Genomic DNA, 22,517 nt, shown 5'->3' on the forward strand with positions numbered 1-22,517 from the left:
GACCAACAGCCGATCAATAAAATATGCAGTGGCGTAGAGCTGAGAAAAAACCGGGAAATCCTCAGTAGGCTGTGCGTCTAATGACGCGACAAGGCAGAAAGGCGAGTCCCAAGGCAGGTCACTGGCATGAGACGGTCTTTAGTAGACATTCCATCCAACCCTGACGTTTTGAGAACCAGAACGATAAAAGAACCCCAGTATCTCCAGGCAAAGTAGTTAAAACCAGATCTTCCAGCTGCCGATTCACTATTGCGAAGCCCGCAGAGTTCAGATAATTCATGAATGATCATGTCTAGCCGCCATGTACCGACGAGACGACTCAAGTCCGGCGTACTCTTCTCAGCTCCAGACGACCTAGTACGGGTTCCGCATGATGAACTCACTCGACGTCCCAAAAGGCGAAGGGTGAACTATGTTAGGAATGTCGCTCCTGGCAGTGGGAGTAGGCTAGTAGACGAGGAGGTGGCCCTTGATTTCAGTCCTGCCACAGATCAACAGAAACCATTCGCCATGTTTGCTCAATTCGTTGGCTCTTCTTCCTATGGCTCATCAACCCGCCCAATGGACCCTAATATCTCGAAGCAAGAGAAGGAGACTTTATGTCTCCCTGTACTCAAAGTGTCATTGACGGCCACAGTCGAAGGAACACTGGCACATATGACGCTCAAACAGAGTTTCCACAACCCTTCTGAAATGACCATCAGAGAAGCGAGACACACATTCCCCCTATATGATGGGTCTGTTGTCACAGCATTCGAATGTACCATCGGTGACGAACGACGCTTACGAGGTGTGGTCAAACCCAAGGAACAAGCGCGCAAAGACTACAAGGAGGCGATACGCGATCAAAGCAAAGCGGCGGCCCTCCTGGAAGAGCATACACCAGATATATTCGAGACCTCGCTGGGAAATATTCCTCCAATGACCATCGTCGAGATCAAGATCGTGTATATCCAAGAGCTGAGGGTAGCTATGATGGAAGGCAAAGTTTCAGAGGGAATAGGACTGATCATTCCTACATCTATCGCACCGCGTTACAACGACCCTAAGTCGGCAGGAGAACTACCACTGGAACTTCCTCAAGGCAAGCTCGATATCGAGATCCATATTTTGAAAGATGGCCACATAACTCCTGAGGGCTCTCTTGAAGAATCGGGATACCGTGTAGCCTACCATGGGACCAAGATGATGGAATCTCCGCAAAGGTCGAATGGGGAGCATCCCGTCAATGAATATTATTTCTGGGATCACCATTCAAAACCGCCAGTTTTGAAAAAGGACTTCGTGTTTGTTGTCCCCATGCAGAAGGGCCATGAGATGGAATCTCGGGCGATTATGTCTCCGCCGGACGAGTCAGGGCTTGCTGCTATGATGGTGAGCATTCGGCCGAATGAGTTATTCAGGAATGCCATCATCCCTCAGTCATTCTCTGGGGAGATTCTTTTTCTGTTGGACCAATCAGCGTCAATGAACGACTTGGTAGCCAACGACGACTTCGTCTTCGGCTTTACTCGAGCAGCTAATGCCTGTGGTCATACAAAGATTGATGTACTTCGCGAGGCAATGCATTTGGTCCTCGCAGGCCTTCCTAAAACTTGCTCTTTCAATATAATTTCTTGGGGCTCCGAGCCGTGGGGAATGTGGGAGCAGTCAAGACAGCACACACCTGACAATGTCATGGAAGCCAATGAGTTTATCTCTACAATCGAGGCCGATAAGGGAGGTACGGATCTTCTTCGGGCGTTAAAGTCCACTGTCCAACGTCGGCTGCATGATAGCAAATCCACACAGATCGTCGTTCTTACAGATGGAGAATTGGATCCCAAAGAGCCGATGGAGTTCATTTGGAGAACACGACAGGAACTGCAAAACAGAATCCGGTTCTTTTCTCTAGGCATCGGCGATGAGGTACCGCGAAGCTTGATCGAGAGTATTGCTGAACTAGGAGGAGGCTTCGGTGATGTCGTTGATACCGCCCAGAATCCAAAATGGCATGCGAGGCTAAACAGGCTAACCAAATCAGCCCTGGAGCCTGACACGTGGGATTGTGAGATTGACATTGGGGACCAGTTTGAGCAGAGGAGCCTGATCGACTATAAACTCAACGATAATACTTCGGTTGCACAACGAGTGCCTTACTTTCAAGCTCCTTCAGCCATCGCCGGTCTTCATCCATTCAGGTTCAATTCCATCTTCTTCCTGATCGATGTCAAGAGTAGTGGAATGCTACCAAGCGAGGTCGCAATCACTACAACAACGCACGGAGCGAAGAAGAAAATATACAAGCTTCCAGTAAAGCTAGCCAGGATCAATGATGGAACTATGCATCAGCTGGCAGCGAAGGCCGTACTGATGGACCTAGAAGAAAGGTTCAAAAGAGGACCCTCTAGCTCAAAACTCTCTAGCTCACGCCTCGCGGAAGAGAATGCCCAGACTATCGGTACCAGGTACTCCATTACCAGCAAATGGACCAGCTTTGTAGCTCTACCTCATGACGAGCCAACAAATAGCAAGGGTAATTTGATGGAGCACTACAAAGCATTGATGGATGGTATCGATATCAGCGACCTTCTCGATGCAAAGACCGAAGATGATTCAGAACCAGATCACGATATGTTCTCAAACGACTATCATGGAGTCCATGTTGGCAAGCCAGGATACGTCGACAACTCTCGAGCTTTTGTCACTGTACCCCCCGAGACTGTAGGCGATTCACATTTTGGTGACTGGGTAACGTCAGATAGACCGGCATCTGTCCGTGGAAGATATCATCAGAAAATGTTGGCAGCTCATCAAAATGGAGATAACATACAGGTGGGCGCACCTTCTAGTGCGCACGATGCAAGCCTGGGTCAGCCGCCGACGGCACCGGCAGGGATTTGGACTCCCCCATATGGATTGGATCGTGACAATACCATAAACGAGACGTTGTATAAAGAGAGGCCGAAGCTACAAGTTCAATTGCCTAATGATGGAGATTATCAGCCACTGTTCATGGCAGCCTCAGAATCGTATACTGGTGAAGGAAGTGCTGTCATGGATAAACCCATGTCGGCTAACGAGGATTATTTCAAGGAAGCCAACCGTTATAAGTACTCACGCAGTTCTGCAGGCCTTCCGGCACAGGTATATCCTGATCCCGGCATCGAAACTGAAAAAGAACCGGCAAAGGAGAGACCCCCGGAACCTGAGGTGGACGCCAGTCCAGGTAATCTAATGCTTTTTGACCAGGGATGTGACATGACCGGAGAGTTTGAGATCGTTCTCGCCAAAGACCGTCCAATGTCGAAGCCTGAGAAGGAAGATGGAATTCACGAATACTTGTACAACTCTGCCGACTATTTCGCAAGCCCCAGAACCCCAGAGCCTGACGAGGAAGCCCTATTCTACGAAGGGTTACCAGAGCCATTGGGACCGCAAATCTTGAACTCAGTGGATTCCCCCGCCCCCGACAGAAGCAGGGAAGGAAGTGTTACCCAGCAATTACAGGATACCCCCCATACTATGAACCCTCTCAACTGGGAGATCGCCGTTGAGTATCAGAATGGACAAGGGCTATTCGAACTACCCGAGGAGGCCAGAAACATATTGCACCTTCATTTCTGCCCTAACACGAGATTCGTACTGGCCTTGAAGCTGAGTAAGATACTGCACGATCAAGGAATGGAACGAATCCTCTGCATCCAAATCATCGACTCAATGATGATTATCAAGACCTATCAGACACATCTGGCTCTGACCGAGGATGTCTGGGATCTGATGATGGAAAGGGCACAAGATGCTATTGCGGAAGTCATAGGACGAGACAACTTGGAGCTCTTGGAAGAAACTCTTACCAGTTCGATGATGCATCAACATTACAAAGCTGCGACTGGAGAAGAAGAGCAGGGTAGAGGATTAACTAGCATGGCAACCTGCCCAGTGTGTGATGTCCGATGGCAACCTTTACGGGCATTCTTTTGTCTGTTTGACCATGAATTTGGCACGCACCATGCTTTTAGGGATTGGAATGACTTTTGGAAGCATCAGAAAGAGCATGGACATATGGTTTGTCCTAGGGAAGGGACTTCGGCTTGAGTTGGTAGTTTGTATCTTGGTATTCTCCGATGTTTAGGGTGGCGAACAAGACGTGACCACGTAATTCGGTTTAAATAGTTGAAGCTCATTGCACTCAGATTTACACAATAAAAAATCGACACTGCAGAAGACCCGATGCTAGCCATCAAATGATACTTTTGTCCAACACGATAGCCTCATCCAGCTCGCTGTCATCAAAAATCTGGAAACCCTCTAGTCCTTCCTCCTTCAAAGCACCCTCGATATCCGCGTCACCTTCCTCACTGTTGAACGTGGCTCGCTCGGTATGCACAGCGACCGACCAATGTCTCATCAATAGTCCCTTATGAACTTTGGCAAGTCGAATAGCCCAAATGAAGTCACCTGTGTAGGTTCCAGACGACTTTTGTGAGGCTTCACGATTGAGGTTCGCAGTAGCTGTGAAAGTAGCTATACCGGGGATTTCGCTGATAATATGTTAGCTCCACGTATCCAGATTTTAAGTCAGAACTTACACGTTCGGCCCAACATCAACGGTTGTACCCTTTCCCTCTTCCATTTCTCTCTTCCCGGCACGAGCGACCTTGATGCCTGTGATCATGAACATGGACCAGAAGGCCTTGCCATCAACATGTTGTTTCAACTTTTCCTGCTGCAGACATTTTCCAATATAGTCTTCCCTTGGTTGCACAGTATACGTGTCAAGACGATCATACGACTCATGGTCTGCAACTGTTCGCATGAAGGTAGTCTGTAGACTTGCTCCTACAGTCATTCCAGCAGCGGCCAGTACGGGTGCACTAGCAGCGAGATTGATTCCCGGGGCGGTGTTCTTGCTGTCGTCCCAAGTGAATTGAAGAACAGAGTTTCGACGCACCGTCATGCGTCGATGGAAGGGCAATACTGAATCACGGTTGAGAGGAAAGTCGAGACGTTTGAGGTCTGAAATAAAATGCCCGAGACATATTGACGCTTGCGAATCATCTCCGTCGCCGAGAAGAATGATATCCTCTGAAGGAGGGTAATGATCGGTTTGACGAAGCTTGAACCAGACTTTCTCCATTTTTTGCGTTAGGAACTTGAGGAGGAGAAAATGGCTTTTGAGGATGATTAAATGCCAGTCGTTAGGCCTCTATGGGTCTATGCTGTAATTGAGGCTTGGAATCCTCGACTCGGCGCTAGTCGTGTGGCTGCTTACCCTCCCTGGTAGCCAACCTCCTTCTTGAATGCATATCACTAGACTTGATGTCTCAGTCGCACAGTGCACTACCATTCCAGCAACTACAAACTTTGAACAAACCCCGCAGTACTGACAATACAGATAAGCTACCTATAATATAGACGAAACACCTCTCGTTTACGCCTTCACTCACACTATCATGAACTGTGTCGCTTGCAAATTACCTATCAACTCGTTTGAGATCAAATATTATGATTGCACCTATGATGAAATGGCTCAAGGTGCAGGAACCAATTGCCCGAGGTGTTCCTTTGTGTCTGAATGCATCAGAACGGGTGCAGTTGAAGTCCCCATTTCGGACATTTTAAAAGTCCGGGTATGGCAGAACTATTACTGCGAACTACCCATGCGAAACGGGTGTATCAGTTTAGATACATTTACTCAAAATGGTAAGTTATTTCGAATCTTTCTATGCACCAGTGACGTCGCTGTTGGGTAGTTTGACCATGCCTTCCCTTCCCCGTTCTCATATTCCTAATTGTTGCTGTGGTACTAAAAGTCAACCCTACAGTTGTAAAGGGCCGTTATCCTCACATTTACCGAGTAAGGAATCATATACCTGGAGCAACGCACTCGGAAACCACCATTGCAACGATTCAGTCTTGGATCAAGGAATGTACTACTACGCATAGAGCATGCCAGCATGTCCATCGTCCGGCTGTGTACCCAAAAAGATTACTTGACCTTTACGGCTCAACTGTGGTTCTCCGAGAAGAGATTCAGCCCGCACGCTATGCGTGTTTGAGCCATTGCTGGGGATTCAACACAGACGTGGCCAGGACGACAACAGATAACTTAAATGACTTTACGACAAATGTCCCCTGGGATCAACTCACAACGACCTTTCGAAATGCTATAACTATTTGTCGCTGTTTAGGGATTCTCTACCTATGGATAGACTCGTTATGCATCATCCAGGACAGCAGTGACGACTGGAAGGACCAAGCTTCAAAAATGGCCGATATTTATGAGAATTCATTCATTACAATCGCTGCAACCAAATCCAAGAATGGTTCTGGAGGTTGCTTTGCAGAATGCGAAGAGAAGTATTTATCGAAGCCGGTACCTGGCTACCAGGGTATCTACGTCCGTCAGAAGCCCACCTCATTTCCTTTGAATCGAGGTCAGCTGAATTCAAGCACCGACTGGCCTTTGCTGAACCGCGCTTGGATCTACCAAGAGATGAGGCTATCCCAGAGAGTACTACACTTCTGTGCCAATGAAGTAATATGGCGATGTCACGAAGTACAGAGAAGCGAAAGCGGAAGCAATGACAGCGATTTTGGTGATAGCAGCAAATTCTGCACAATGCAACAACAGAGTGTAACTTCTACAGCTCTCCAGAATGACCCCAGACACCTATGGTATTGCACTGTTCAGGAGTATTCACGCCTACAATTGACCTTCCAAAGCGACAAAATGCCTGCTTTAGCCGGTCTCACCAAACGGATGCAGACTATGCGGCCTGATGACCGGTATCTGGCTGGCCTGTGGGAGAAGACTCTGTTGTTCGACCTACTTTGGTTTGTCTGGCCGAGTCCAGTACCTGGAAGACAAAGAACTTCTACCTTTCCCTCGTGGTCTTGGGCCTCAGTTGACTGTCAGGTTATGTGGGCTGACTGTATCGATTCAACTCTTGACTCCGTGCGGGTGGAGGAAGTTCGATTCGTCACCATTGGTCCAAGCCATTTAGGCGAGTCTTCAGAAGCTACTATCACCATACGAGCGCCTCTTATAGATGCAAACCTGTTTACCAGGGGCCGAAGCGTCGCAGCTGATCCGAGCCATAGCGATGTTATACGGGTGGATCAACTCTATCTTTATGACTATAAAGTCGACTGCCTCCCATCTGGTTCGCCTGCAGAACGCTCTGGGCCTGACCCATCTGGTTTCATTGTCCCCATAGGCGTCAGCACATCTGACGTCTTTGTCGCTATTCATGTCCAGTTGAGACCTGGCAGCGAATGCTATGAACGAATTGGATATGTTCAGATAAGTCACCCATCTATGGGACGCCAATTGGGGGATACATACAGCCGTGACTATTATGAGATGGAAGCCCAGATACGTAAAGATACTCTTTGCGTAAAAGAGCTGCTTGATGACTTACCTACTTGTACAATATTACTGGTTTAAGCTAACACGAATACATATCTTCTTAAAAAGAAACAAGAAAAAAGCAACTCCGTCCTGTAATTGATAGTTTACACAATAGGCGGACGGGACAAACAGGGGATTTACACACCTTACCTTCTGTCTTAGTGGCTGATCGGCAGAGTTTCATCTTAACTATTCAAGTATCGCGATACAGGGTCAACGTTGATCGCGAAGCCTTTAGGGGCTCTGCTAAAAATGAAGGTTGAAAGCAGTCGACGCGTCTCGATCCGCGCTAGTGGTGTGGCTGCTTACTCTCATAGCAACTAACCACCTTCTTGGATGATCTTGCATTTTCAACTTCGCCGCAGGCTAAGGACCAACTAAGTAAGATCAGGCTCCGAGCCTGATTTTGAGAAGTCAGCCGCAGCAGCAAGACATGAGGCCATCTTCCCACTTTTCCGTGCTAATCAAGACATAAACTTTAAATTCACTTACCAGTTGAAGCCACCACGTCTAGCTTTATCTGGTACACTTCAACGATATGTCGTCTCAGCAAGGTCTGGCAAATGGCCGCCCTATCGCCGGCACAAAGTCTAAACCGTCCAAGACCCTGAAGCCTTGGATACACAAACGGCTGGAACTTTGGAAAGATGTGCTGAACACTTTTCTGAGGGCCATCGGTCTTAGAATCATTTCTTTCCTTCTCAAACTTAATGCGGACGAGAAGCCTAAAGTGCTTATAAAGAACTCTCGATGGATTGCACTAGCGCGGTGCGCTGTTCATGTCGTCCCAGCTTTACTGACTATTGGACTGAGCGCTTTAAATTTCGTTGGATTCTTTGTCGGTGGGGAACTTCATGGTGCTCAGAACGATGATGAATCGAAACTCGGGGCATTACAAGTTGCGACGAAGGTCCAGGAACTTCTTATAGTAGCGAGTCTCAGTACTGTCATCTTCCATGCGTTGAGGTCGGAGATTATCTTTGGCCCGGGTTTACCTCTCGGCCTGCTTGTTTCCGGCTTCTCGTTCTCTTCCATCTCGTGAGTTCTCAAATAGCTCAGCCGAATTATCTTCAACTAACTAGTGAGATACGTCTTCTCGCCTGAGTTTCTGGGAGGAGTATGGCGGAGCTGGAAGCAGATGAGTAACTCTCCGAACGATCTTAGCACAAAAGCCAGAAGATATGGGCTTATTGTGTTACTCCTGGTTGGATCTTTGCTTGCACTTGTGGCAGCCCCAGCAACGGCTGTTCTCATGATCCCCCGTGTCAAAGACTGGGAGGTCGGAGGCGGGGTTCATTGGCTAATAGGTGCGTATTTCTCCTTCGAAGCATGAGAACAGAGTTACTAAAAGTTGAATCAGGAAATGATGAGTATCTATGGCCCACAAACCTTACGGCGAGTTACTACCAAGACATCAATTGCACAGAAGGTGCAGATCCATTCGTTAACCCAAGATGCCCCTCAACTGGTTTCAAGACCTTATTTAGTCACTTCGAGAACCTCTGGCGTTTGCACGGCGACCACTTCAATAACGATCTACGCGATCCCTTTATCCGGAAGGCTCTCTACTCTAAACCTGCACTTCACCGAGATGCTGACACCTGGGCTTTTACAACACATCATGCAACAGCTGTGCTACTGGATGCCGTGCGTGGACTTCACCTCAAGGCCCTTGTGTATTTGTATAACTTCCATCCACTTCTCAACCCATGGCCTCAATACCTTATCCTGGCGTCACGACAGCGATATGAGGTAGAGACCATGGCCCCAGCTGCAAGGGTGCTATGCAATCCACATAGCATAATGGACTTGGAAGGGGGTAACATCACTGTTGGGTTCCCTCATTTTGACTTGATCAGCTCCTACATCAAAACAAACTCCACAATTGACGGGGGACCGTTCCCAGCTTTGGTTATATCGAATGTGACTAGACATATCACCAGACACCTGGCTGACAGAGGAATACTCAACAAAGAAAGCGATCCATTGAACAACTCAATCTTTACCGACACCCGGTCAATTATTGCCGCTCCGGTAGACCTATGGCCTAGCACAAATAGCTCTCTTGGCATTGTTGTACTTTTAAAGGACTTCTGGAATCCCGCAGAAGGATTGAATCTCAACGTTCTTGCCTGTTCCATTGACGCACGTTGGGCCAAGAGTAAAGCCGTTATATCCAGCGTTTGGGGGGTCTGGATGCCACATGAGTACTACACCGGTCGCGTTGTTAACCTGGTCGAAACAGAGTTAGAGCTTCAAGCTAGAATAGCCTCTTTACCTTACGACCCACCCAAGAACGAGACGTTAAGGCCCATAAGGATGAGCACGAACTGGTACGATATGCTTTCACCAACGATACCTGATCAATTACCTGCGGATGTATCCCAGCTTCCCTTTATCGGATCAAAGATGACCACTCTCGAAGCCCTTCTCAAGATTTAATATCCAATAAACTTCTCGCAACGGGAGTCTTTCGAAATGGTCATCGCGAGTGCAATAGTCGAAGGACTATCCCGTTGCGGCTTGGCGACAAATGACCGTAAGATTGACATCGCCTACGGTGTTGAAAGTGAGACCCTCGCTAGGCAGCTGGTTCAGGCCGGTAGACCCAAAGAGCCTTTTCAAAAGCTTGATGTATCGGGAAGGCTGAGGCCAATGAAGGTTAAGGCTATCTTTAGAGGCTATGTTATGACCTGTGAGGGATGGTTCGATTGGTTGTCCAACATAGCGCTACTGATCTATGCTGCTATTGCGCTTACACATGCTGTGTTTGTTATATGGAAGGGTCAGACAAGTAATGCTTGGGACTCCGTTTTGGAGCTGCTGGTTTTATGTCAAAGATCGAATCCACCTGCTGCACCCATATTATCCAATACTTCAGTCGGTGTCGAGTCCTTTCAAACGGTCAAGACTTTAGTCTGGGTTGACTTTGTGGAAGATGGTTCAAACACGAGTACTGCCAACCGGGTCGCTCGGGGCGACTTACAGCTTAAGGTCGGGGATAACCTCAGTTCTAGGGATAGTAGTATGAAACCGGTGGCTGGTGTCTCATACGGAACGGTCTAGAGAGTGTAAGGTAAAGTTTTGAGAATTGATTATTTATCGCAGTGTTGAGTATAGGGTGTATCGCTTAACATTCACTTTCACGAAGGCTGCATAACGTAAATGTTGTCTACTGCCCTGTTTGATGATAACCTAATCCATACCCTGTCCAGACACCACCCATCTAAGAAGAAGCCTCAACACGACACGAAATCCAGCCAAGAGGATACAGTCTTGAGGAAAGTGAAGTTGTCTATTTGACCAATCGACTTGTCTGTTATACATACCGTAAGCGATGATTTTCTTTAACAGGCGATGTGCAGTCTGTACTTCTGTAGTTGATTGACCCCCAACACGTGAGAACATTTCGGAGGGGGTGACGCATGACAAGCCGGCAAACCGGCTCAACGGGTTTGGGGGTTGGGGGGATTCGCAGGCATCGGAGCGAGATACGCGGAAAAGCGAGTTAATTCTATGGAGCCCCAATTGAGGATGAACACCGATTGGTGACCCCGCGTTTGTTCTGCGAAAGTCGATCCTGGGGTATGTCATGGACTTGGACAAGGAAATGATTTCCTTCTGATGTTGTGACTGGATGGGGAAGATCGACGGATTTAGCCGGAAGATTATGTACGTATATTCCACCAATGAGATCAATGCAATCGCTGTTCAAGTCAACCCTCTGTCAATTGAAAATCTCGATATATATAAGCTGTCATCAGCAAGGCTGAATGAAATCCACCAGCATTGACATCACCCCTCATTCCTCCTGATCATGCACATCGGCAATTTCCTCTCTGCTGCCGCTCTTTGCGCGTTGGTGACATCGGTAGCTGCCAATGCTAAGCCTCACAATGACCTACCCAAAAGGCCTCATGTCGTAGCTACACCCTACGGCACAGGTAAAGCCTTCCCACACTCTCCTCCACGATCTAGCAAGGACTTTTGCTATGTGAAGCCCACCAAGGGAAAGAAGGCGGATGACAGCCCTCGCATCCTAAAGGCCTTCAAGAAATGCAACAAAGGAGGAACAATTGTGCTTGACAAGAACTACACCATCGCTTCGCCACTGGACTTGACATGGCTGTCTCATGTCGACGTCGTCATCACCGGAGAGATCCACTTCAAGTCTGACCCTTACTACTGGGCCGAGAACAGCTTCAAATATGACTTCCAGAACATGTCTTCTTTCTGGAAGATTGGTGGTAAGGATATCAACATTTACGGTGATTTGAGCAATGAGCAGTCCGTGCTTGATGGTCATGGCCAAGCCTACTGGAAGGAGTCTGCAACCAACAAGACTGTAAGTGTCAACTCCATGCAAACATTTCGAAGGAGACTAACATGTGGTGTCTGGCAGTTAATGCGGCCTATTCTCTTGACCATCGAAGATGCTCATGGACTTACCATGTCAAACATGAGAATGCGAAACTCACCCAACGTAAGTTAAATGTTAGTTGAGATAAAACTGAAACCAGTTTGCTTACTTGTACCAGTGGTTCAACATCATCGTCAACAGTACCGACGTGCTCATCAGCGACCTCGATATCCGTGCCAAGAGCACCGACGGTGTCAAGATTGCCAACTCTGATGGCTGGGACACCTACCGTTCCGATCGAGTTGTGATCCAGAACTCGTACATTGACAACACCGATGGTAATCTCCATTTCAATCACTCAGTTGACCCAGGCTAACGACCGCAGACTGCGTATCCTTCAAACCAAACAGCACCAACACAGTTGTCCAGAACCTTGTCTGCAATGGCTCCCATGGTATCAGTGTCGGCTCCCTGGGCCAGTACAAGGGTAAAGTCGACATTGTGGAGAATCTGTACATCTACAACATCTCCATGTCAAATGCCAGTGACGGTGCTCGAATCAAGGTGTGGCCTGGTGTTGAAAGCCTTTTTCAGGACAACCTCAACGGTGGCGGAGGCCTTGGTCGTGTGAGGAACGTCACCTATGATGGTTTCTACCACGAGAATAACGACAATGCCATCACCATCACTCAATGCTACGGTCAAAAGAATCAGACTCTTTGCAACCAGTTCCCGGTATGTCTCCCACATCAGTGTCATTAAAATAATACTAACCACCATTTGAAGGCCAACCTGACTATCGAGGACATCACCATGAAGAACTTCTGGGGTACAGTTTCCAAGAAGTTCGATCCTCGAGCTGGATCCCTGGTCTGCAGTGCACCTGACGTAAGTCCTCTACATGATCTTAACCGTGACGCGGCTAACATCTTCAAAAGCGATGCAGCAACATTGTGGCTGAGAACATCACCGTGGGTGTGCCTAGCAAGAAGGCACCTGTCTACGACTGTTACAACCTTGACGTCAATACTTTGGACATCACTTGCCAGGACCCCACTACAGACCGGGACACGACGAACGGCTAAGCAGATAGCTAAATTCTTTCCTGTAACATGAGGTAGCTGATAGAGCATAATAACCTTAACTTTAGATATATAGTATCATGCAACAGCTCCTAAATTCGTTCTAAGCTTGAAGCGCATCAGAGACTATAGGGTAACGAAATACCATAAGAACACATTAATAGTCAACTCCTCTGCGGAAGCCGATGTGTAGTTTTCTTTCGCAATTGATATCTGACACTCAGTAATGAGTACCTAGAAAGGCCCATCGATAAGTTAAATTGACTCTTACTAATATTTTGTTCATGTTGTGCCTTGAATGGATAGGCTGGTTGAGCGATGTTGGCCAACCTCGGCATTTGCCTTCGCTACGTATATTGAAGCCGCATTCTGAACAAGAAACATCGTCCACAATCTTTCAAATCTCTATACTTGACGTATCCTTTACACACTAGCCTGAGTACTAAATACAGCAGCTTCATTCGGGATGAGAGTCATCGGCTATACGGAAACTTTGTCAAGATTCAATCTTAAATACTTGCTATCATCAACTGCCAAGACCGATTATCCCCACTAGTTAGTTGGGTTAGATGGCGCAGTCTTCTTCAAAGTAAGAGGCACAACTTCATCTGACTTGACAGAGGTTGAAGCATTCCAGCCAACAGTATAAACGCCCTCAATGTCAGTGTCCTGTCTATACCAGAGAGAAAGCATTGCTCCATCCTCCTCAGCCATGAAGAATGATCCGTAAAACATGAAGTCTGAGATGTAGTTGCTAGCGTTGGCTGTGCTGTTAACTATTTTTACAGTCTTGGATGCAGACGATGGACCGGGGATGACGAGCGGCTTGTTTGACCAGGTAGGATGTCTATCGCCGGGAAGATTCGTCATGTTGGGGGAAGCGTTCAATTCATTGTTGGAAAACGTGACTAAATTGCATTAGGCATATATGCTGAGTATTGGTTACTGAATGGGTTGACGTACATTGAATTGGTGCGGCTTGAACATCATCAAGACGGCTGTAGTTGCCTACATATATCGCATCTATTGAAAGGTCAGTAACCAGTAGATGTATTATTAGAAACAAAATGAGCCGTACGTACCGCCTGCAGAGAATATCGACAAGCCACCAACGCCGGGACCATAAGCATACAGAGAAAACGGTCCCGAATTGTCAGCTGCAGCTACATAAGTGGCGAAAGTTGGAAGTGCAGCTTTGACGAAATTTGAAGCACGCATAATTGATGTGTTGATCGGAAAGGAAGGTGTGCAATGTCTGCTTGTGGGTAAATCCACCGGAAGGAAATGATCAATGATATAGTAACAACCATCTGGATAATACACTGCCCCGTAGATGACGAATATCCGTTCGTTCAACGGTTCGGGTCAAGACCAAGGGCTTACGCATTTCATGCGCCCTGTTTTCACGGGTTCTCCCACAAGAACTACGATTGAGTAGACAGATAAGAACGTGATGTGGGCAGCTAGCCGTAAAATGTTTCGATCGACGTTCTAGTGACCCGTTTTAGGTATGGGTTCAGGCACGGCCCGATGTTTCTCTCCGGGTGACCCTTGTTTCAAACTGACGTTAGCTGCGGTACGTGCGAACAGCGTCGTCGGCCAATCCGTATGCGTACCGGTCACCTATCACTGGTATCGTATCAAGGGAATCATAGTACTTAAGAGTAGGAGAAGAGGTCAGTGGTGATAGTTATTTCCAAACATCCTTATCCTTCATCTTTCACACTGTCGTCTTTCTTTCGGCTTGCATTCTTTGGCAAGCAATCCGTATGTCAGCCATGCAGCTACATCATCTACTTTTAGCCGGTTATCTCGGACTTTCACAAGCTCTGGACGTCGGCTCTCTTAACATTCTCAATAGTCGTGATTCCTGCGATGGAAACACCGCTTCTACTCGCTCAACATGGTGTGACTATTCCATCGACACTGACTTTTCTACCGAGCCTGTTGATACTGGTGTGACAAAGGAGTATTGGTTAGAGTTGACAGACGTTATTGTTGCTCCCGATGGCTATTCACGTTCAGCCATGGCCGTCAATGGTACAATCCCGGGCCCTACTCTCTTTGCTAACTGGGGTGATACTGTCGTGGTCCACGTGACTAATTCTTTGACTACATCCTTGAACGGTACTAGTATGCACTGGCACGGTATCCGTCAGAACTACACCAACCAATACGATGGTGTGTCGTCTATCACTGAGTGTCCTCTTGCAGTTGGAGAGACCGTTACCTACACCTGGAAAGCCACCCAGTATGGCTCAACATGGTATCACTCGCATTGGGCTCTTCAAGCTTGGCAAGGTGTCTTTGGTGGTATTATCATCAACGGACCCGCCACTGCTGACTACGATGAAGATCTCGGTATGGTCTTTCTCAACGATTGGGACCACCAGACTGTGGACGAGCTCTACTATTCCGCCGAGACAGATGGACCTCCCACATTGGATAACGGACTTATCAACGGCACTAACGTATATGGTGATGATGGTAGCTCTTCCCAGACTGGCTCTCGCTTCAACGTATCTTTCGAGTCTGGTACATCATATCGTATGCGATTGGTTAATGCTGCAGTTGACACGCATTGGAAGTTCTCTATCGATAACCACACCTTGACAGTTATTGCATCAGACTTGGTACCTATCGAACCATATGAAACAACGGTCCTAGATATCGCCATGGGTTAGTAAAGTCAACTACCGTGAAGCTCAATCATACTGACCACACTTAGGTCAACGATACGATGTCGTAGTAACCGCCGACCAAGCCGATGTTGCCGACAATTTCTGGATGCGTGCGATTCCCCAATCAGCCTGTTCGGATAATGACTCCACGAATAACATCAAAGGTGTTGTCTACTATGGAGATAGTACTGGAACACCCTCCACAACTGCATACGACTACACAGATGGTTGCGACGATGAAACAGACAACCTGGTGCCCTACATCTCCAAGACTGTTGAAGATGCCAACTGGAGTGACCTCGAGACAGCCACTGTTGGAAAGAACACTGCTGGTCTGTTCAAGTGGAAGCTCAACAGTACTAGCTTCCTGATGGACTGGGCAAACCCGACTCTAGCTCAAGTCCTCAACGGCACTACTGATTTTGAGACGGAAAGTGCAGTCATTGAATTGAGTGAGGCTAGTCAGTGGGTTTATTTTGTAATCGAGACAACCCTCGCAGTTCCTCATCCCATTCATCTCCACGGCCACGACTTTTTTATCCTGGCACAGGGAACTGGGACCTACTCGTCTTCTGTGACTTTGAACACTAGCAATCCACCTCGTCGTGACACAGCCATGCTTCCAGGAAACGGATATCTTGTCATGGCTTGGGAAACGGATAACCCTGGTGTTTGGCTGTGCCATTGCCATATTGGTAAGTTTGATGAACCATGAAGTGAATATTCATTTTTCTAACTAAGCTCTAGGTTGGCATACATCTGAAGGTTTTGCTTTACAGTTCATTGAGCGTGCGAGCGAAATCCCCGACATTACGACGTCTAGCTATGTTTCTGATGTTTGTGACGCTTGGACCACCTTCCAGAGTCAGAATTCAATTGAGCAGGAGGATTCTGGTGTTTAAGTAGGGTAGTTTATATACTCAAGAGTCGTGGTGACTGTCCTGGCACTAGCTATGATATTCAAGATAGTAATTACTTGCTGTTGAAGGTTTTATTACTGTGACTCTATTGTCACTCTTCTCTCGATTTATTCCTTCTAAAACACCGAAGAGACAATGATGAAGTATGACTATACTCAGTGCTTCGTAACAAATAGTCGTTAGGTTTAGCCCTACAGGGAGAAATGGGAAACGATGAAGCTCTCTTGAGCTCATTCATACACCATGCAAATAATATCCAGCCAACCCTCGTATTTGCATCGACATGGAATAATGATCAGATACTGCGAACCACACCTTTTCCTACCCTAGACTGTTGCGCCTCATTGAATCACAGCCACCATGACACTTTTTGTCCAACTCGGATATCTTTATTTATCATAACTCAGAGTAAGTTGCATGGATATAACCAAGTACTTGAAACAATCACCAACATATTCCAATAATCTTACGAGATAAACCATTGATCTGGCCATTGATCTTATTCTTGAAATCTAATGTGTAATTGGATCTCTATTTCTATATATCCAGTCTGTCCTTGCTTAGTCTAAACCTCTTGTCGAGAGACTTGCTCTGATCAGATACTTTTGTTATGCTCTCAAGCCTCAAGAATCTTGAACTCGGCAGGGACAGCATCGGCACTAGCGCCAGCAATGGCAATCTTCTCCTAGAAGGGGGGAACCAAGTCAGCGTTCAATCCAGATATCATATACATGGGTGCAGCGGAAACTTACCAACTCCTGAACCTTCTCTGCCGAGAGTCCAGCGATATCGTACATGGTACCATCGGTAAGGCCAAGCGCGTTGGGCTCGACGGTAGCCTCACACTTTCCTTCGGCCTGCTCGGCAGGGCACGACTTATCGGCAGCGCGCTTTCGGCCGTTGAACCAGTAGCTACCTCCGGTGCGGTCACCGCGAGAGTTGTATGCCATGCAAAGATCGGTTCTGCCGTTGTTGTCTTGTTCGTTTGCCATGTAAGTGCAGCCACCACCGGTGTTGGCCTGGGTGTGGATGTTCCAGTTGCTTGGGATCTATCGTGACCACATTAGTGACTGGTTACCAAATACGGTGCTAAAGAGAGATGTTTTTCACGTACAGCGTTGACAGAGATACTCGCTCTACCACTGTTTGCCGAGTTGCTAAACACACAGCATACGTTGGGGTTAAGGCCAACGCAGGCTACGAAAGCACCCTCGCAGCTGCTACCGATCCAGGCCCTCATATCGACGGCTGATGCAGTGGTTGCAAGAGCAAGGAGAAGTCCGGAGAAGTGCATTTTGACGGTGTTTGTTGTGATGTTGTTGAGTTGGAAAGGTGAGGTAGGAGATGCTGGTGAGTGAGAAGACGAAAAGAACTGGACGAAGCACCTGTCTTTATACTGTTTCTCTGCCAGGTTGCTAATCCTACGACTGTTATCATCCTGATCAAGAGAAAGACTGGTTCATACGTTGGCAGTATTGCTGTGCTGGAGCGGCTCGGGAACCGTCTGCTACCTTCCGGATGGAGCGTCGGATGGTCGCTGGTGATGATTGGATTCCGAGCATCCATCGGCAATGATTGAGAACCCTGCTGATCCACTTGTACCAAAGTCCCTTTAGCTTGTGGGGTCCGTCCTCTTAGATATTGATTCTTCTCTGTGACTTGGTAAAACCGTTCCTCTTAAATTTTGTTTAATACCCCAGATTGCAACATTCCTTTCTCAGCCGATCCCCCTTTGCATTGACTTTCCTTATTGAAGATCCATTCTCCTTGGATAACACTTATTAACTCTCTCTCCTATTGATCCACAATAGTCTGAGCGCCTACCAAACGAGGACAAGCTTGTAGGATCCTCTTTTCGCAAACTAACCTTTTTGTATCTGACTGGACCCTGCCATTGATCCTTCAGTTAGTATACCTCCCATTTTGGGCGTCAATAGGATTTGCGCAAGGGAACTTCCGTGGGATCTTTACTTTGCCTCCCAAATCCCTACAATGCAACATCACAGGCAGTAGACTATTAGCCTGAAATTCAACCCTGCAGTTTGTGCCCCTGAACTCATGTGGATAGTTTGATAGTTAGTCTAGAATCTTGTTGTGATTTAGGTGTCTGTATTGAACTACAGATGCATGTAAAATCTAGGAAATGTAACACATGTAGTTAAGGAATATCTGCTAATAAATTAGAGCAGTATAAATCGCTGTCAGATATACGTGGCTGTATATCTTATTTTCTTTGACTGAAATCCCTTCTGCCAATTGATCCTGAATTGATGGACATATAGCTTGTGTTGGGATTGATTCTGGGGTCGTATGAACCAATTGGTATGTTCTGATAATTACTACTATTAAGGTTGGATCAATAATCCGAATACCGGATCTCCAGTTGAAATACCACCTTAGGAAGGCTGATGCTGCAGGGTACTTGCAGGAACAACACAAACAACAGGCACAAGTGCTTACATTTGCTCCGGTTCGTTATTCCCTAGCTGCATTCGGTATGATATTGCCGATATGTAATCCTTCGTTTGACTTCACTCCACAAAGGCGACGACAGTCAGGGATCAAAGTTGACCAATAGTTGTAAGTAACAATTGATGTCGGTAACTTTTCCAACGACGTACTGCATCAAGATCGACCGCCTCTACTCTGTAACGGGTGACGCATTTCAATTAGCTCTCGACAAGAGAAAGCATGTCAATAACTGCATTTATTCAGGTATCTTTCCTGTTGTAAATATCTCCTTGGTTGTGGAGCAGTAGGCGAAGCCTAGAAAGTAGCACCCTGGTGTTCTACGTGCTTTCCTTCAAATTGAAGGTCTAGACTGGATAGACGTAAGTTTAATTTTGCCGAAAAAGCTTAGCTTGCATCCGTCCATTATAGGCGGAGTTGTTCGGTCTGAGAGGCATATAATTCGCTGCAATACCAATAATACCCCTGCCTGTTTCTACATTTGGCAAAGCGTGATATCTCAAGCCAGACCGCCCATTTCACATCGTCCAATTGAATACAATGATCATCTTTGCCAGTTTTCACTGCAAAGGTCAAAAAGAACATACAACAGCCGGTATTCGCTGGTCGTTACCGACGCCACTATTAATCCGCCCCTCACCGGCTTGACTTTGGGAGAGGGGACGGGTAATGAGGCATTTGTCCAGTAACGGGAAACGAGACATTATCCATCAGTACCATCATAAATGTCCGATTGACAAACGTAAGGCCTTTATAAGCTATTCATGTAACTCAAGTTGGGGTATACCTATCTGCGGCAAAGTGGCGCTGCTATTGCAAAAAAGTTGAGCTAGCGGAGAAATCCGATACAACATATCATGAGATTATTTCATGAATCTAGGCTCTGGAAATGATCTAACAGATCCTATGACTACACCGCTGACGAAATTGGTTGTTGGAAGAGTGTACTCACCAAGCCTTATTTTTCACGATATAAGGAAATGGCTCCAAGAGCGCCCTTCAGCTAAGAGATAAGTCGGGTCATTTCCACAACTTTTAAACTATGTTTCAAGGTATACTTTAGCAAAAGGTAGATAGAGTATAATATAAAGCATACATAACCCAATAATTAGATATTGCAGAAACTTTCTTTAACGGACCGCACCTAGCGCTACTTCAAGACCAAGGTTTACTAGTAGAAGCTAGGGTGAGTGTGAACTTTAAGTTTCCAGAAAACGGTTGTTCTAGAACTCGGACAGCAGATATATCCGTCTTATAACGGGGAGAGTCTAACCTAAACGCCACTTATCACAGGTAGATATCCAGCCCCGGTGTGTTAGTTCCAGAAGCATGCTTCAAGTATTCCCTTCTACTCAAGCCTGACGACTGGAAGCCTCAGAAAGAAATATGATAAGGAATGACGCAAGAAACTTAATAGGTTAAATCAGTCAGGCCTCGGGTAGCCATAGCTGATTGAAATCAACTGATATCACCCTGTATCTCGTCATCGTTCCTCATGTGGCTGGTCTATGTTGTGATGTCTAGGTATATAAGGAGAGGCATCCTGCTCAAACTCAGCTAGAATTTTGATAAACTCACTGTTTAAGAAGCAAACGAAAACCTCAACATCAACGCCAAAATGCAACTGAACTTCCAGCTACTTCTCCTCACATGTCGTAAGTAAGATCCTGTCTACAACATCACCAGGTAGACTGAACGGCAGCGATAGTTCCGATAGGCATGGTCCAGGGTCAGGGCAACAGTGATTGCGCCCAATGAGTGATTGCGCCCAATGGTGCAAGAAAAACTTCCCCAAGCCTGGAGCTGTCTGTACAGATCCGGCATCCGAGGGTAAGGGGCCTTGCTATCAGTGCGGCCCCAAGAAAAAATCTTCGAGCATGGAGTTGTGCTCTGGAAAATGCACCGACACTAGCACCGATAACGCAAATTGTGGCAGCTGTGGTAAAGCTGTAAGTTGCCATGAAGTTTAGAACAAGATTGGAAATACTGATTGAACATAGTGCCCCTCCAGTAAATATTGTTCTGGCGGCGTCTGTAAATCCAGAGCCTGCGCCAACCCCTTCAGGTGTGGCGGTGCACCAACGTACTGCGGTTCTGGGCCACCTGGTTCTCTATGTGTTTGTTTCTCATCATCCGGCGGTTAGTATCATATGCCCCCTTTACCTTCTTGTCCAATAAGTCCAAATTACTGAGAATCATTCAAAGATGAAGGCAATTTTTGCCTGAACGTGAACCAACTAGGAGGCTGCCCTCCTACTCAGTGTACTACAAATGCAAGTTGCGGACCCGGAAAAGTATGTGTCTCAAGTTGCTGCGGCAAGACCTGTGCAACAACATCAGCCAGCGACGTCTGTGACTCATCTGGACCGGCCAGGCTGTTCCGACGTCAGAGCAAAGCTGAAATGGCGGATTCGTCGCCTTGGCTGAACCGAGATGTGGCAGAAAACGAACATGATTAGATGATACGGAGGGTTGATTGATGGTCAGGGGAAATTGTGGGCTAGCAAATTGGTAACAAATCTTGTGTATTTGATGTTATTCGGTTTTTTCAGTATGCCTGATAATAGGGTTTCCATCTTGAATTACACTTTTCAAGCACCATGACTCCGATGCTCACACGGGACCTTTTTTTTGCTTTGCCAGTTGCCCTAATATTTGGTTTTGGCTGTGCATAAAATGCGTTGCTTCCATCCGATTTTTTCCCTCTTCCTTCCACCAACACCAACCAGTTATAAGGGAAGGAGGAGGAAGTCATGTCATTGCTTCGTTGCTGGCGTTGGAAGGGGGAAATCGGTCGGAAGCTAGGCGTTATTTCACAATAAAAAATACACTTTGTTTTTCAGTATGCAATATGCAATATGTCATTTGTTTCATGATTTGGTACGTCATGCGGAGGACTTGGTAACAAAGAACAATTACGTTTATAAGCCGTTGTTTTATCTAGTACAGTGAACAACCAAGTATCTTCGCATCTTAGAGAATGGGATCTCAATTTTGCTTTTACAAGTTGAAAATTAAAGCGTTTTAGCCAAAGTGCGTTGATTCTCCGAAGCCCAGCGGAGGTTGAAGGAATTGCATATGGCGCTATGGTTAGTTAGCCACTGAGGCGGCTAACGCCGATCCAAAAACAAATACGGTAATTGCGGGCGCGCTGTTGCAATCAGAGCCCACTGAGAATGATCTACCGTACATGGTAATCCACAATGCCGAGATCCATAAGGCTCCAAGGATGAAAAAAGGGTATTTGGTGAGACTAACGCTTGGGCGTCCTTTAAACATATGGCATTTAGGGATAAGTCCTGCACTGAAACTTGCAGCTAGTGACCATCCATCTGAGGTGGGAATACGCAATTCGGATAGCGAATTATACAACCCTTTCACCGCCGCCGCAGGTTTATATATCAGGTGGCAATAGGCTCAGAAGACTTCGGCCACGTTGATTGACAGAATGGCGGCGCCATACACAAAGCAACTCGTTGGTACTAATAAAAAGGCCGGATAGGAAGCTCTATCACAACTAATACCTGTAGCGTAACAGGACCTTACAATAAGATCTTAGCTTCTTGCAACCAATATACCCGTCCCTACCATCTCCATCTCCCTCGCTGT

The 22,517-nt window shown here is 46.8% G+C and overlaps 9 protein-coding genes across 9 annotated transcripts; 6 read left to right on the top strand and 3 right to left on the bottom strand.

Moving 5' to 3' along the window:
• Nucleotides 1-288: 288 nt before the first annotated feature.
• On the top strand, nt 289-2,598 carry B0J16DRAFT_252561 (von Willebrand factor type A domain-containing protein; the record flags this gene model as incomplete). The annotated part of the gene is made up of 1 exon (XM_046123109.1): nt 289-2,598. A coding segment is annotated over one exon (2,310 nt), but the record flags the coding sequence as incomplete, so codon positions are not given.
• A 1,531-nt stretch (nt 2,599-4,129) lies between these two features.
• On the bottom strand, nt 4,130-5,119 carry B0J16DRAFT_400187 (uncharacterized protein; the record flags this gene model as incomplete). The annotated part of the gene is made up of 2 exons (XM_046132494.1): nt 4,130-4,523; nt 4,572-5,119. 2 exons carry the CDS (start codon nt 5,117-5,119, stop codon nt 4,223-4,225), a joined length of 849 nt encoding a protein of 282 aa, XP_045983827.1. The 3' UTR covers nt 4,130-4,222.
• A 316-nt stretch (nt 5,120-5,435) lies between these two features.
• Nucleotides 5,436-7,432, top strand: B0J16DRAFT_400191 (heterokaryon incompatibility protein-domain-containing protein; the record flags this gene model as incomplete). The annotated part of the gene is made up of 2 exons (XM_046132495.1): nt 5,436-5,685; nt 5,808-7,432. 2 exons carry the CDS (start codon nt 5,436-5,438, stop codon nt 7,430-7,432), a joined length of 1,875 nt encoding a protein of 624 aa, XP_045983828.1.
• A 502-nt stretch (nt 7,433-7,934) lies between these two features.
• Nucleotides 7,935-10,464, top strand: B0J16DRAFT_400197 (uncharacterized protein; the record flags this gene model as incomplete). The annotated part of the gene is made up of 5 exons (XM_046132496.1): nt 7,935-7,984; nt 8,081-8,434; nt 8,483-8,703; nt 8,757-9,775; nt 9,866-10,464. The coding sequence occupies 5 exons, from the start codon at nt 7,935-7,937 to the stop codon at nt 10,460-10,462; spliced, it is 2,241 nt and encodes a 746-aa protein (XP_045983829.1).
• Nucleotides 10,465-11,213: 749 nt separating this feature from the next.
• Nucleotides 11,214-12,841, top strand: B0J16DRAFT_372869 (pectin lyase fold/virulence factor; the record flags this gene model as incomplete). Its single annotated transcript, XM_046130498.1, has 6 exons — nt 11,214-11,741; nt 11,799-11,879; nt 11,935-12,094; nt 12,142-12,491; nt 12,543-12,644; nt 12,695-12,841. The coding sequence occupies 6 exons, from the start codon at nt 11,214-11,216 to the stop codon at nt 12,839-12,841; spliced, it is 1,368 nt and encodes a 455-aa protein (XP_045983830.1).
• A 549-nt stretch (nt 12,842-13,390) lies between these two features.
• B0J16DRAFT_267044 (uncharacterized protein) lies at nt 13,391-14,137 on the bottom strand (the record flags this gene model as incomplete). The annotated part of the gene is made up of 3 exons (XM_046123434.1): nt 13,391-13,746; nt 13,802-13,861; nt 13,921-14,137. Coding segments are annotated over 3 exons (633 nt in total), but the record flags the coding sequence as incomplete, so codon positions are not given.
• Nucleotides 14,138-14,616: 479 nt separating this feature from the next.
• B0J16DRAFT_267587 (Cupredoxin) lies at nt 14,617-16,421 on the top strand (the record flags this gene model as incomplete). Its single annotated transcript, XM_046123448.1, has 3 exons — nt 14,617-15,517; nt 15,567-16,214; nt 16,267-16,421. The coding sequence occupies 3 exons, from the start codon at nt 14,617-14,619 to the stop codon at nt 16,419-16,421; spliced, it is 1,704 nt and encodes a 567-aa protein (XP_045983832.1).
• A 504-nt stretch (nt 16,422-16,925) lies between these two features.
• B0J16DRAFT_288163 (uncharacterized protein) lies at nt 16,926-17,859 on the bottom strand. Its single transcript, XM_046124158.1, has 3 exons — nt 17,554-17,859; nt 17,192-17,488; nt 16,926-17,124 (listed from the first exon to the last, which is right to left on the bottom strand). Exons 1-3 carry the CDS (start codon nt 17,731-17,733, stop codon nt 17,056-17,058), a joined length of 546 nt encoding a protein of 181 aa, XP_045983833.1. The 5' UTR covers nt 17,734-17,859; the 3' UTR covers nt 16,926-17,055.
• Nucleotides 17,860-20,526: 2,667 nt separating this feature from the next.
• Nucleotides 20,527-21,335, top strand: B0J16DRAFT_320948 (uncharacterized protein; the record flags this gene model as incomplete). Its single annotated transcript, XM_046125605.1, has 5 exons — nt 20,527-20,563; nt 20,595-20,637; nt 20,705-20,857; nt 20,909-21,047; nt 21,150-21,335. 5 exons carry the CDS (start codon nt 20,527-20,529, stop codon nt 21,333-21,335), a joined length of 558 nt encoding a protein of 185 aa, XP_045983834.1.
• Between the last annotated feature and the right edge of the window lie 1,182 nt (nt 21,336-22,517).

Source organism: Fusarium flagelliforme (genome assembly GCF_020744385.1).
Source record: "Fusarium flagelliforme strain FIESC 12 MPI-CAGE-AA-0113 chromosome Unknown B0J16scaffold_4, whole genome shotgun sequence".
NCBI lineage: Eukaryota > Fungi > Ascomycota > Sordariomycetes > Hypocreales > Nectriaceae > Fusarium > Fusarium flagelliforme.